This window comes from Bos taurus, chromosome 21 (assembly GCF_002263795.3).
Source record: "Bos taurus isolate L1 Dominette 01449 registration number 42190680 breed Hereford chromosome 21, ARS-UCD2.0, whole genome shotgun sequence".
NCBI lineage: Eukaryota > Metazoa > Chordata > Mammalia > Artiodactyla > Bovidae > Bos > Bos taurus.
In genome coordinates, this window is record NC_037348.1 from 59,381,152 (window position 1) to 59,393,362 (window position 12,211).

The 12,211-nt window shown below is 52.2% G+C and overlaps 1 protein-coding gene across 3 annotated transcripts; it reads right to left on the reverse strand.

The window, feature by feature from the left end:
- Window positions 1-4,193: 4,193 nt before the first annotated feature.
- SERPINA3-3 (endopin 1b) lies at window positions 4,194-11,615 on the reverse strand. Of its 3 annotated transcripts, NM_001038204.2 has the most exon segments (6): window positions 4,196-4,610; window positions 5,670-5,817; window positions 6,955-7,225; window positions 9,061-9,687; window positions 11,018-11,108; window positions 11,545-11,598. In NM_001038204.2, coding segments are annotated over 4 exon segments (1,236 nt in total). In that variant the 5' UTR covers window positions 9,686-9,687; window positions 11,018-11,108; window positions 11,545-11,598; the 3' UTR covers window positions 4,196-4,418.
- Between the last annotated feature and the right edge of the window lie 596 nt (window positions 11,616-12,211).

Sequence of the window (12,211 nt, forward strand, 5' to 3'; positions counted from 1 at the left end):
GATGGTCCCATTTTATAGATGAAGAGACTGGTATCTTAAAAGAAGAAAAGTTGTTATCCTGAGGCATTGTGGCATTCATATACACACCTATGGGTTGCTGTCATGTGTTATATGTAAGTGTTTTATACACATGCACACATGCAATCTAAATATGAAGTCCTTATCATCATGCCAGGCGTTGTGCATGATTAGTTTTTGTTGAAATCTGTTTACATCTCAGCAAGGGAGATAGTTTCATGTCCACTTGAGAGACTGGAAAACTGAGGCACAAGTGTTAGGTATATGCCCCAGATCTCAAAGCCAGGCAGACCCTCACCTTCAGATCCACACCTACCTCAGAGCAGTTGGCACCACAGGATACATTTTTTCTCTAAAATTAAGGAATTTCTGGAGAGGTTAAAGAGACTAGGAAGGGCATTCCTATTTATATATCATTATACTCTTATCAGTGAAAGTGGAGAGTGAAAAAGTTGGCTTAAAGCTCAACATTCAGAAAACGAATATTATGGCATCCGGTCCCATCACTTGATGGGAATTAGATGGGAAACCAGTGGAAACAGTGTCAGACTTTATTTTTTGGGCTCCATAATCACTACAGATGATGACTGCAGCCATGAAATTAAAAGACGCTTCCTCCTTGATAGAAAAGTTATGACCAACCTAGATAGCATAATAAAAATCAGAGACATTACTTTGCCAACAAAGGTCCATCTAGTCAAGGCTATGGTTTTTCCTGTGGTCATGTATGTATGTGAGAGTTGGACTGTGAAGGAGGCTGAGCACCGAAGAATTGATGCTTTTGAACTTTGGTGCTGGAGAAGACTCTTGAGAGTCCCCTGCACTGCAAGGAGATCCAACCAGTCCATTCTGAAGGAGATCAGCCCTGGGATTTCTTTGGAAGGAATGACACTAAAGCTTAAACTCCAGTACTTTGGCCACCTCATGCAAAGAGTTGACTCATTGGAAAAGACTCTGATGCTGGGAGGGATTGGGGGCAGGAGGAGAAGGGGACGACAGAGGATGAGATGGCTGGATGGCATCACTGACTCAATGGATGTGAATCTGAGTGAATTCTGGGAGTTGGTGATGGACAGGGAGGCCTGGCATGCTGCAATTCATGGGGTCACAAAGAGTCGAACACGACTGAGCGACTGAACTGAAGTGAATTGAACTGATACTCTTATTCTAATGTAACAGTATTCACTTCCATTTTACAAGCAAGGAGACAGAAGCTCAGGGTGGTGATGGGCCTTGCCTCCCAGGGTCACACGTAATAAGGGACAGCCCAGATACTTTGGCCCACCTGATGTGAAGAGCCGACTCATTGGAAAAGACCCTGATTCTGGAAAAGATTAAAGGCAAAAGGAGAAGGGCATGGCAGAGGATGAGATGGTTAGATAGCCTCACTGACTCAGTGGATGTGAATTTGAGTAAACTCCGGGAGACAGTGGCGGACAGAGGAGTCTGGTGTGCTGCAGTCCATGGGGTTGTAGAGTTGGACACAACTTAGCGACTGAACAACAAGTCACCACTATTAACTTCCCCTTAGGACTGTGCCACACTGTAGCCCTGGTGCTGGTCACCCCACCTCCTGAATCTTTCTTGAGGTCATACAAATGGGCCCAGCGTCGTTAAAGCACAGAAGCCAACTCCAGGCGAGCTCTTGCCAAGCTGAAGACTAAACTCTAGAAAGGTCGTCTGCCCCCCTCTACCTCTATCTCTTTCCCTCTCCAGCCAAGGCAGGGCTCTGCTCACTAGGCTGGCCCTGCCTTTGCCCTGCCGCCTGTGGCTTTATACCGCTGCATCCCATGGACCACGCATCCTTCCATTACCCCTAAGGCCCCTCTCGTCCCGAGTACCTCTCCGGTGGTCCTCGAGTGACAGCTTTTCTCCATGCACGCTCTCCTTGGTGCTGCGCCCTTTCAGGGTTCCTCCTCTTCACATCCTATGGTACCCAGCTTAGGGGGCTTCCTCCCATCACCACTCACCTGCCCATCCTGGGGGCACGAATCCTCATGCTTCTCTCCAGCCTGATTCTCTCCAGAACACCTCCCTGAGCAGGTCCCTTGGTTGCCTCCTGGGAACCACACCCCTGGGGTTCCAACCCAGAGGTGTCCCCTCCCCCACAACCTGCTCCTCCTGCTGGGGGTCCTTCTGCGGGGGTTGCCTTGTCATCACCCAGGAGCCAAACTGAACGTGGGTTGTTTTTCCTTCTTCTACCCACATCCACCCACAGTCCTTTAATGCTCTCTTCACAGGCCTCCAATCTCCCCATTCTCCCTCTCAAGCCTGGACCCACTTTGGCCCCAATTCCTGCCATAACTTGTTGAATACTGAGAAATGGAGTATTTCCTGCCATATAAGTAAACAAGGATGTCACAGTCATCAGCAAGTCCTCCAAAAGAGAATTCCTGCGTCCTAAGGGCACTCAGGAAGGAGAATACCTGCTGCCTCTCACACCACTCAGGCTGCAGCCACTCCCTACAGTGAGCACTGAGGAACTCTGGATGTGAAAAACGCCGGATACTGGCCCCAGATAGCTGAGACGCATGAGAAAGGAGTGATTGCAGTGAGCCCAGACTCCCACATCTTCCCATACAGAGAAAAGCTCTAGATTCCTTAACTTGGGATATCTGGTTTTCTTTAATTCACAAAAATACTTATGATGTTCAGACCACCTGCCCTTTGTTGCAGACTTCTATACGACCTGACTCCTCTCCCTACCTTCTGGGAACACTTTTCTCGGGGTTACTTGAGATGCTCTTTCTCAGGTTTGTAGTCCTAAAAATTTCCACCAAATAAAACATAACTCTCAACTTTTAGGTAGTGAGTATTTTTTAAGTCGACAATACCCAGCCTGTATGCCTGACCTGGATCCTGAATCACTTCTCACATAGAAGCCAGAGTCATCTCTCTACCATGCACATCTGCTCACATCAACGCTCTGTTTAAATTCCTTTAAAGCTGCCTAGGACTCTTTGGAACCTTTCCAGCATGGCTACTGATTGCCAGGCCACTTGAGGTCCAGTGGCTCCATCATGGCCACACCGTCTGTGTAAGCCTTTCATTTCCTACTTCAGATCTGCCCTCATTTTTCAGCTTCTTGAAAATGTCACCCTCACTCTTCCTGCTGCTCAGAACACTCTGCTGTCTCTTCACACCATAACATTCTTATTCTCCCTCTGATGACATCACAGAAATCACCTCCTCCAGGAAACTTTCCCTGACCTCCCAAACTAAGTTTGGCCCTCTGCTCTCAGCATCCAGAGCCTTGCTTCCTCACATCCTGCCCTTCAGATCTGCAGTTCCTAGAGAACCATCACTGTGGAAGCATTTATGGGGCAGAATGGCTCTGCGGCTCACAGTATTCTGATCGAGGAGGTTGGGATAAATTCTGCCAGCCATAATTAGTAGCTGTGTGAACTTGAGGGAAATTACAGAGGCTCTCTGTTCCTCAGTTTCCTTATGTGTAAAGTAGGATGAGTAACAGGATGTATCTGTTATGATCATCATGAGGACTAAAAATGGGTTCTTCCAGGTAGAGGTCTTAGCGGGCTACCTGAAAGAGAGCTCTCGACCCTTCAGTTGCGGGGGACGCCATCATTACCAATTGGAGCTGTCCTCCCTGGAGATCACACAGCCGTCCATATGTCAGTAGGAGGCAGGGCTGGGTTGTTGCTCTTATCACAGGTGTGTGTTTGCTGCTCTTTCCCTCCTGGCACACCTCTTCTGCCTGATGGGAATCGTCTGTCAGGGGAGGAGGTGGAACTGGTCAGGAGGTGGAGGAGCTCAGCTGGGACTCGGGAAGCAGTTAGTCTCCCAGGTTTGCTCCTGGAAGGCAGAGGGGAGGTTCTGGGGGAGAAAGACCCAGCTCAGCTGCAGGATGCCAGGGTTCAGGGGCTGTGCCAGAAAAGGGCACACTGTGTGTCCTGGGGAGGGAGGGGTGAGCGTGGACCTGGGATCAGAGCCCCTGAAAGTGGGCATCAGGCAGCAAGGCCCCTTTCAGTCCTGGACCTGTGGTCCAGCAGGCTTGGTCACAGGTGTGAAGCCTGCTCCTGGGATGGCTGGTGAGTCTGGGGCAGAGGGAGGGGCTCAGAGTCTGGGGTGGGCTGAGCAGATGTGGTAAGTCCGGGGTGGGGGTGGCCTCAGGGCTCAGGCAGCAGCTGCGTGGAGACACACAGGAAAGAGGCAAGTCCGAGGAAAGTGCTTTATTGCTGTGAGAGGTTTCAGAGTCTCCCTGTGACCCGGACACAGACTCCCTGTGCATGTAGAGCTCCCAGCAGAGTCACTGTCACCTCTCCAGTGGTGAGCAGGTGGGGGCAGGCAGAGTGGATTCTCAGGGCCCAGGGGCCAGGCTGCACCCAGGGATCTGGGCACCCTGCTCCTTAGGGAGGGCACCCACAGCTCAGAGCGGAGCTCTAGGCTTCACTGGGGTTGGTGACTTTCCCCAAAAAGATGATGCTCTGGGTGTCTTTGAGAACTACGGCAATCAGGAAGGGCCTGTTGACACGCACAATGATTCTCAAGAACGTTCTTTCTATGCCGATTCCCGTGGCAGCAGCACCTTCCGTGCCCTCCTCATCCACGTCCAGCGCAGCGCCGTGGACCACCTGTGGGGACACCAGAGCAGTACCCACCGGAGACGGGGTGGGCGGAGGTGAGCAGTCACTAGCCCCTCTAAGGGGGCTGACATTCACCCACCTGCCGCTGGCCCGTCACTCCACTGTCCATCTGTTCTACTTATTTGTCCTCCCAACAAACTGTCAACTGGTTTGCATAGTTGTGATACATAGACGTGCAAACTGAAGGGAACGTCTGTGAGCGATGTGCCCAGCATCAGATAGGAAAAGAACAGGGACTCACTCTCCTAACCCAGAGACTGTGCTGTCTCTGAAGACCCCCTAGTATAGGGGAAAGGGCCAGGTCAAGTCATTTTTCTTGCAGGCAAATGTCCACAGTCCCTCCATGTCGAAGCAACTGATGGGTGAGCACTGCTTTCTGCTCCTCTCCTGCCCCAGCTGACATGTCCCCGAGCCCTCAGCTCCCTTGCCTAGGATTGGCTTCCCAGCCCTGGACCACGAAGCCCCATAGCATCTGTGCCTCCTTTACCAGGTCCTATGGCAGGTGGGGTGCAGGGGAGCCTGCAGGGCTGCCCAGCCACCCCCACCCCACTATTCACTCTGGCTTCTCTGTCTCTAGGATCACAGCACCAGGACACTGGGTGTTTTCTCGCCTACTCTTAGTGAATTTTCACCACGGTTGCTTTAGAGACTTTGTTAGTACCTATGACCTCTTACCTGCTCCTCTAGGCACCAAACAGGAACTGAGAACTATATGCTCCTTTTAAAGATGAAAATTTGGGGATGCAGAAATGTGATCGTTTCCCCCAAAAAGGCAGAGAAAGATGGAGCCTGATATGGGTCCACTGCTGTTTCCACTCCGGGTCCTTCCCAATGACAGGCTTCTGTGTCACTTTATAATTCAGGGAAGGCGGGACCTGATGTCATCGTGATTGTAACCCAGCTCTCCTGAGCTTGGGGAGTCCCAGGGAGGGAGACTGAGTTTCAACAAATGCAGTTATTTTGCAAATTCCAGGTGACCTGCCCTCTGTCTGGCCTCCACGTTTAGCGCTCTGATAGGAGGATGAATTGTCCAAATTTAAGACTCACCTGGGAGACTACCAGGTCCGCGGTCCCTGTGATTCCTGACAGGTCAGCGTCGGTGAATATTTTCTTAATGCCCATCTGGGAGAGGGTGTCATTCAGTTCATAGTTGCTTTTGATGGAAAATTTTGGCAGGTAGAGTTCATGTATTCGTCTAGGAAACAAGGAAAATAAATTTGAACACCTGCTTGAAAAGATGTCTGCCTTTTCCCACCTCACAGCATGGTCTTCCAATGATTCCTCTTAACCAACCCCCTTCTCCCTGGAATAAGGACTCCTGTTCTCAGTTTCTAGACCCCTCAGGCTAAATCCCTTTATTTTGTTGTTTATCCATTCCAATCTGCAGGAGTCTAACATGCCAGGCAGGCACCAGGGCAGGGGGAGCTTAAGGAGTCTGCAAGGCCTCAAGTGACCTGAGTCCACCCTCGGGGGGGGGGGCCCTGACCTTGCCCAGCTTCCCCTCTCTCTCCCTCTGCTCTCTTGCTCTGGCCTCAATAATCCTCAACCACACCAGGCTCGCTCCTGCATCAGAGGATTTGCCCTGGTTATTCCCTTGGCCAGAAATGCTTTTTCCCAACACATCCAGAAGGCTCAGTCTCTCACTGCAACGTCACCTAAGGGCCACCCTATTTATGATCACAAACTACCTCTGGATACAATTTTCTTCTCCTTTTTACTGTGCTTTACTCTCCCCACCTCCCCATTTGTCCCCTCTCAACCTAATAAAGTATTTATATTTATTTCCAGTCTGTCTTCCACAATTATAGAGTGCCATGAGGACAGAGAATTTAGCGTTTATTTTCTGACCTACCACAGGGTCTAAGTCAGTCCCTGAGGCGTAGCATGTCCTCAGTTAACCTATTCAACCAGTGCTGACTGGGTGAGTGGATAAACGAGTGACTACAGTGGAAAGACAGCGCCAGTGTGGTCCTCAGAGCCCATCACACCCGGGCCCTCACCCGATTCTATTCGATCCTTCTACCTTCAAGAGGAGAAGTCAGGGGAGAAGCTCGTGAGTACTGAGGGTCATGTGGAGTTCTCATGACTCAGCCCTTGTTAATGGGAGCCAAACCTTCAGCTCCCACCCTCTCAGATGTCATCAACTTACAGAAGGATTTAAGCACTGAGCCAGGCAGGCAGCAAAGGGCAAGGTCATCATGGTGGGCTCTCCCATCCTGCCCCTGCCCTGCACATTCCTGAGGCCCTATTGCTGGGGGTCAGGAGTCCAGGGAGAGGGGGAAGGACCAAGAAGGCAGCTGAACCCACAGCTCTGGGTCCTGGGGACAGTCACCTGGGCTGCAGGGAGTTTCGCCACCTCGTCAGCATCTCCGGGGTCAGCTTGGCTTCCAGGTCCTGCATTTTGCCCTTGTCGGGGAGGATGAAGAGGGCGCTGTCGTTGCTGGTGTACGTGAGCTCCACCAGCGTGCAGCCCAGCTCCTCGTCCCGGAAGTAAGGGGTTTCCAGGTCAAGGGTCATCATGGGCACCTCCACCGTCTTGTTGTCGCTCACGTGGAACTCTGCCTGCTCAGTGTGTTTGGGGTCAAAGCGGGTCTTCCATTGGGCTGGAGATGGGGGGACAGGTGAAGAGTGTGTGAGTGCAAGTGCTGCAGTCTCTCCCTCCTCGGCCCTGGTCCTTGAGTGGGGAAGACCCTCCCCATGGCAGCAGCCCCTCCCACCACGTGCCTCTGGGAATGGACCTGCTGGGTGTGACCATACACCTGGGCAGGTGGTTAAGTCCTTGGGGATGGGGGTGAACCCCACAGGTCAGGATTGAGAAGGGGAGCATTAAACAAAGCTGGTTAGTTGTGCTACATGTGAAGTCAACAGGAATGTGGAGGGCAAGGTAGAGATGGGGATGAGGCTGGGCCTGGGGAGATATGGGACCACCTGGTCCTTCAAGGGGTCATGTTAGTGACGAGGTGTTAGTCGTTGGCTTTGTAGGGAGGACACCCGTCCCCATGGCCTGTGAGCCCGGCTGGAGCAGGAGCCACACGGGGACCCCGAGTGCAGAGGAGGAGGCTTGGGTGTTCCCCAAGGAAGATGGAGACCTTAGTGTTGGGGGGTGGGGTTCTTGGGGAGATTGGCGCCATGGGGCTCAATGAGGATATACCCACCCCTGCTTCCTGCTTTGTCTCCACCCCTGCCTGTGTCCCCATGGTTAGAGACAGGAGGAGAGGGAAAGCTGGGCTGGTGGGGTACCCCTGGGGAGGAGAAAGTCCTGGGACAGGTCAGGGTGGTAGAAGATTAGAACACAGAAAAGTCAAGGAAGAAACATAGTAGATCTGGCCTGGATTATTAACAATTTTCCAGAGAACTGGGAATCTATGGCTTCATTTACAGAAGAAAATACATATCCAGGAGGGCTACCCAGGGCTCTGCCAGCAGTTTCCAGTTCAGGGCGAATATGTCCCCCAAGCGGGTGTCCCTTAGGCACCCGACCACCCCCTTGCTCAATGATCATTCTTTGTATCTTTATTCCGTGTTCCTTTAGCACCACTGGCTCCATGTGTGAAATCTTCCTGCCTTCACTCTGCCCTTTATGAGTTTCCAGGATGAGGTTTGCAGTGTTGGGTTTCTACCAATGGGACTGGGCCCTGGACCAGCTAGAATCTGGAAAAGAGTCTGTCCCGGGTATTGTCCTTCCTTGAGGCTTCCCTCTGGGGTTGGCCTTGCCAATGCTACCCTCATAGCTATAACGGAGCACAACTGAAGTGCCTTGAGTTGGCCAGGCTGCTCAGAGGCTGTCACAGCATGAAGCCAGCCACCAGCCCCACCTCCACCCGCTGAGACCAAGTCCCCTTAGAGGAGCACAGGTCACACACAGCCCACAGTGTGCGGAGCTTGGCTTTCCTTGTATGTGTTAAAAGAAGCTGGGGTTCCCGGCCACTCCAGAGTGACCTTAGAGGAAAGCTCCTTCCTCCAGGTAGTCAGGCAAGTTTGAGAATAAAAAGGCTCCCCATGGCTCAGATAGTAAAGAATCTGCCAGCAATGTGTGAGACCTGGGTTCAATCCCTGGGTTGGGAAGATCCCCTGGAGAAGGGAATGGCGACCCACTCCAGTATTCTGACCTAAAGAATTCCATGGACAGAGGAGCCTGACAGGCTACAGCCCACGGGGTCACAGAGTCAGACACAGCTGAGTGACTTTTGCTTCACTGTGGCTCAGAAAGGATTAACAGCTCCCCAGCCCTTGTGTGTTGCAATGACAGCTGTGATTTAGAAAACCCCCAAATAGACAAGGACTATGACAGGGACAGGGTCTTAGTGCCCAAGCTGTCCTCATTGATGACATCCTCCTCTGTACTGCCCAGCAACAGAACTGGCTGAGCTGAAATAGAAATCGCTCTGAAGACACAAAACTAAGCATGTGTTTCCTTCTGAGACAAACAGGCACCCACCTTTAAAGTAGATGTAGTTCACCAGGACCAACACCGTTCTTGGGGAAAGGTCCTTGAACAGCTCCTCAATTTTCCCCTGGGTTTTTTTCTTCACATAGTCATTTATTAGACTCTTGGCAGCTTCAGGATCCCCGAAGTTGGTCGGGAAGGCCTCGGAGGAGTACAGCACACGGGCATCTTCTATGAACTTGTCCAGCAGCTTCAGCTCCTCCTGCACAAACATGGCGTTGCCCACGCTCAGCTGCAGCTGGTTGCTGGGTCGATTGAGCGCCTGCAGGAGGTGCTGGAAGCCCTGGTGGATCTGTGTCTCCTGGATCTCCGTGAGGTTGAACTTGAGGCCTTCCAGGATCTCTGTCAGGGTGGGGCCACGGGCCCCCAGAGACAGGAAGGCCAAGGCCATGGAGACACTCAGCGGGGAGAACATGACATTCTTATTGGGGTTCTTCAAAGCCAACTGCTTGTAGAGGCTGAAGGCGAAGTCGGTGTTGCTGGAGGCTAACGTGTGGCCATCCACCCTTCTGTGCCGGTCCTTCACCACCACATTCTCTGGGAGGCAGTGGACACTGCGGATCCCAGCCACCAGGAGCCCCAGAGCCAGGAGGGGGGACAGTCTCTCTGCCCTCATGTCTGAAAAGCAAAGCTCCTTTCAGTCTCCACGTGTCAGATGATGTCCCAACCCCTGCCACTGTCCCCCGTGCTTTCTGTTCTCTCAGCCCTGCTGCTCTGTGACCTCCCACAGGTAGGAACCTTCCTGGGCTCCCAGCACACACGAGGAGGCTCTGGGCTCCCTCTCACCCTTTGGTCAAGTGCTGTGACAGTTTCCCCAGTGGAGAGACTGGGCGCAGAGAGGGGAAGGGGCTTTTCCAGGGCCACACAGCAAGCCGTTGAGGAGTGAGAGTGACAAGCCTGGGATGCCTGGCTCCAGGGTGGGGAAGCTGGTGATGGGTGTGAGGTGCTGTCCAGCAAGAAGGCATCCCTCTCCCAGGACAGACTCTGTCATCGGGCCTAGAAAGCAGGGCTCCTTTCTTACCATGTCCCTTCTCTGTCCCCCAGGAAGGAGCCCTGCACTGATCAGAGGACACACACCTCTCCCCACCTCTGAGGACAAGGGTGTGACCTCAGGGAGGCTCTCCCATCGAGGTGCCTGGTCACAGTGAGGGTTTAGGAGAGAGGCCTACACAGGCAGCGGGAGCCGTGCTGGAGCCTGGCTGCCCTGAGGAGGGCTGGTGCAAAGAACAAGGAGGGCAGAGCGTTCTGTTCAGCCCCTGCCTCATGGACACATGGAGGGTGTTTCTGTCAAGAACCTGGAAAAGCCTCCTAGTGGGGAGAAGCAGGGTGAGCTCAGAGTCTCAGAGACTTGCTCGAGGATTTTGTTTGGACCATTTGTGAGTGCGGTGTGGTGATGAGCAGTGACTGAACCTCTCTGATCCTCAGTTCCCACCTCTGTCCAACATGTGGAATGACTCAGATGACATACAGGATGAAGGTGCTGGGCTCCTAAGAGGAGTTCCAGACGTGTCACCCCCTCCACTGGCCACCCTCTCCAGGACTCTACAAGCCAGACTGTGATCCCTGGAGACAGAGGACCGAGATACTGCCCAGAAGCCTCAGGAGAGACTGAGATCAAAGCTGTGACCTCAGCAAAGAGGGCTGTTTCCCTGCAGCCTCTGCCCCTCATCTCAGAAGAGAGAGGGCTGCTGGGGTGGGAGGGGGAAGGTGAGAGAGACAAGAGGCAGAGATGGGAGCAGATTGGAGGGGAGAGGAGGAGGGGTGTAGGGCAGGAAGTTGAGCTAATTTTTGTCCAGAGACCAGGGGAAAGGCCTTCACACAAGCCTGGGGAGAGAGGCGATCGATTGCCTAAACTGTTAGTTTACTCAAGTTGGTACAATGGTTTTTTCCCAAACAGGTTAACCATTTTCTTCCAAGACTTATTCCTGGAGGAGTTGTGCTTTCTCACCTGTTCTGGTTGGAGGGTGGCCTCTGCCTCTGAGAAGCCTGTGTCTCCAATGCCGAATAGACGTACCTGACAGTTAGCTTGGCCGGGGGCCCTGGAGGGATAGTGAAGAGCAGGAATCACCCTGGAGACCCCTCTGCCCAGGGGGACCTGGTGCACTGATTCTGTCTCCAGAGCTACCTGAGAGCAGCGCCCTGTGCCAGGCAAGGAGACGCACCTCAGGGCCCTCGGAGGACCTCTGACCTGACGCTGGATGCACAGCTGGATGGGGCACAGCTGGCTCGAATCACAACCCCAAAGACTCAAAAGCAGAAATGCCCCCAGAAGCCCTGGTGGCACATCTCTCCCTTTGCAGGATGAACACTGAGACCCAGAGAGGACTGGTCTTCAGAGGACTCAGAACCCTCCCAGCATCAGACACACGTCCTCCCACCTCCCTCCTGCCTTAGGTTCTACCGACCCCTGACCGAGGCCAGAGCCACCTGGGAAAGGGGTCCCTTGGCTCCCCGTGTGGGAGCATCACGGATTACCTGCCTGTGAGAGCGGGAGGTGGGGATGGATCCGCAGTCACCATCTGCCTGGATGCAGGAGTTTCATGACTGCGTTTGTCTATTTATCCTGCAAAGACCTCTTCTCTGGCTTGCGAAATGTAGGAGGAAACAACGCCTCTGACTGGAAATGGGCAGATGAACATTTTTGGTAACAGGATTCATTATGTCTACTCAGACAATCTAGTTAACGAAATAGATGTTTTTCCCCTTAAAAAATAGACAGTAAATAAACACACATAAAAACCTTTTGCATGTTAGAGTTCTCTTCTGTTTATGAAATACTCACTGAGGAAGATGTGACAACTCAGAAAACATCAAATGAATCACTGAAAACTACTCCAAATTATTGTTCTTTTTAAAGAGTTATTGACTCTGTTTTATTAGTGTTTTATTCCTGGTCTGATATCCTCTTTAAGGATCATGGAGAAACCCTGAAAATGTAGAGAAGGGCTTGTAAAGTATTTCCCAGAACGCTAGCGCCCAGGGAAATCCAAGTTAACATTGTTTTGTATTTATTAGTCACTTTTCTTTGAAGTGTGTGTGTGAGTGTGCAATACACTATTTTTTACAGCTTGATTTGTAAGTTGAAGCACTCCTCCCCCACTCCCACAGAAGTGCTGTGAGTCTGAGGTGCCCAAAGAGTGTC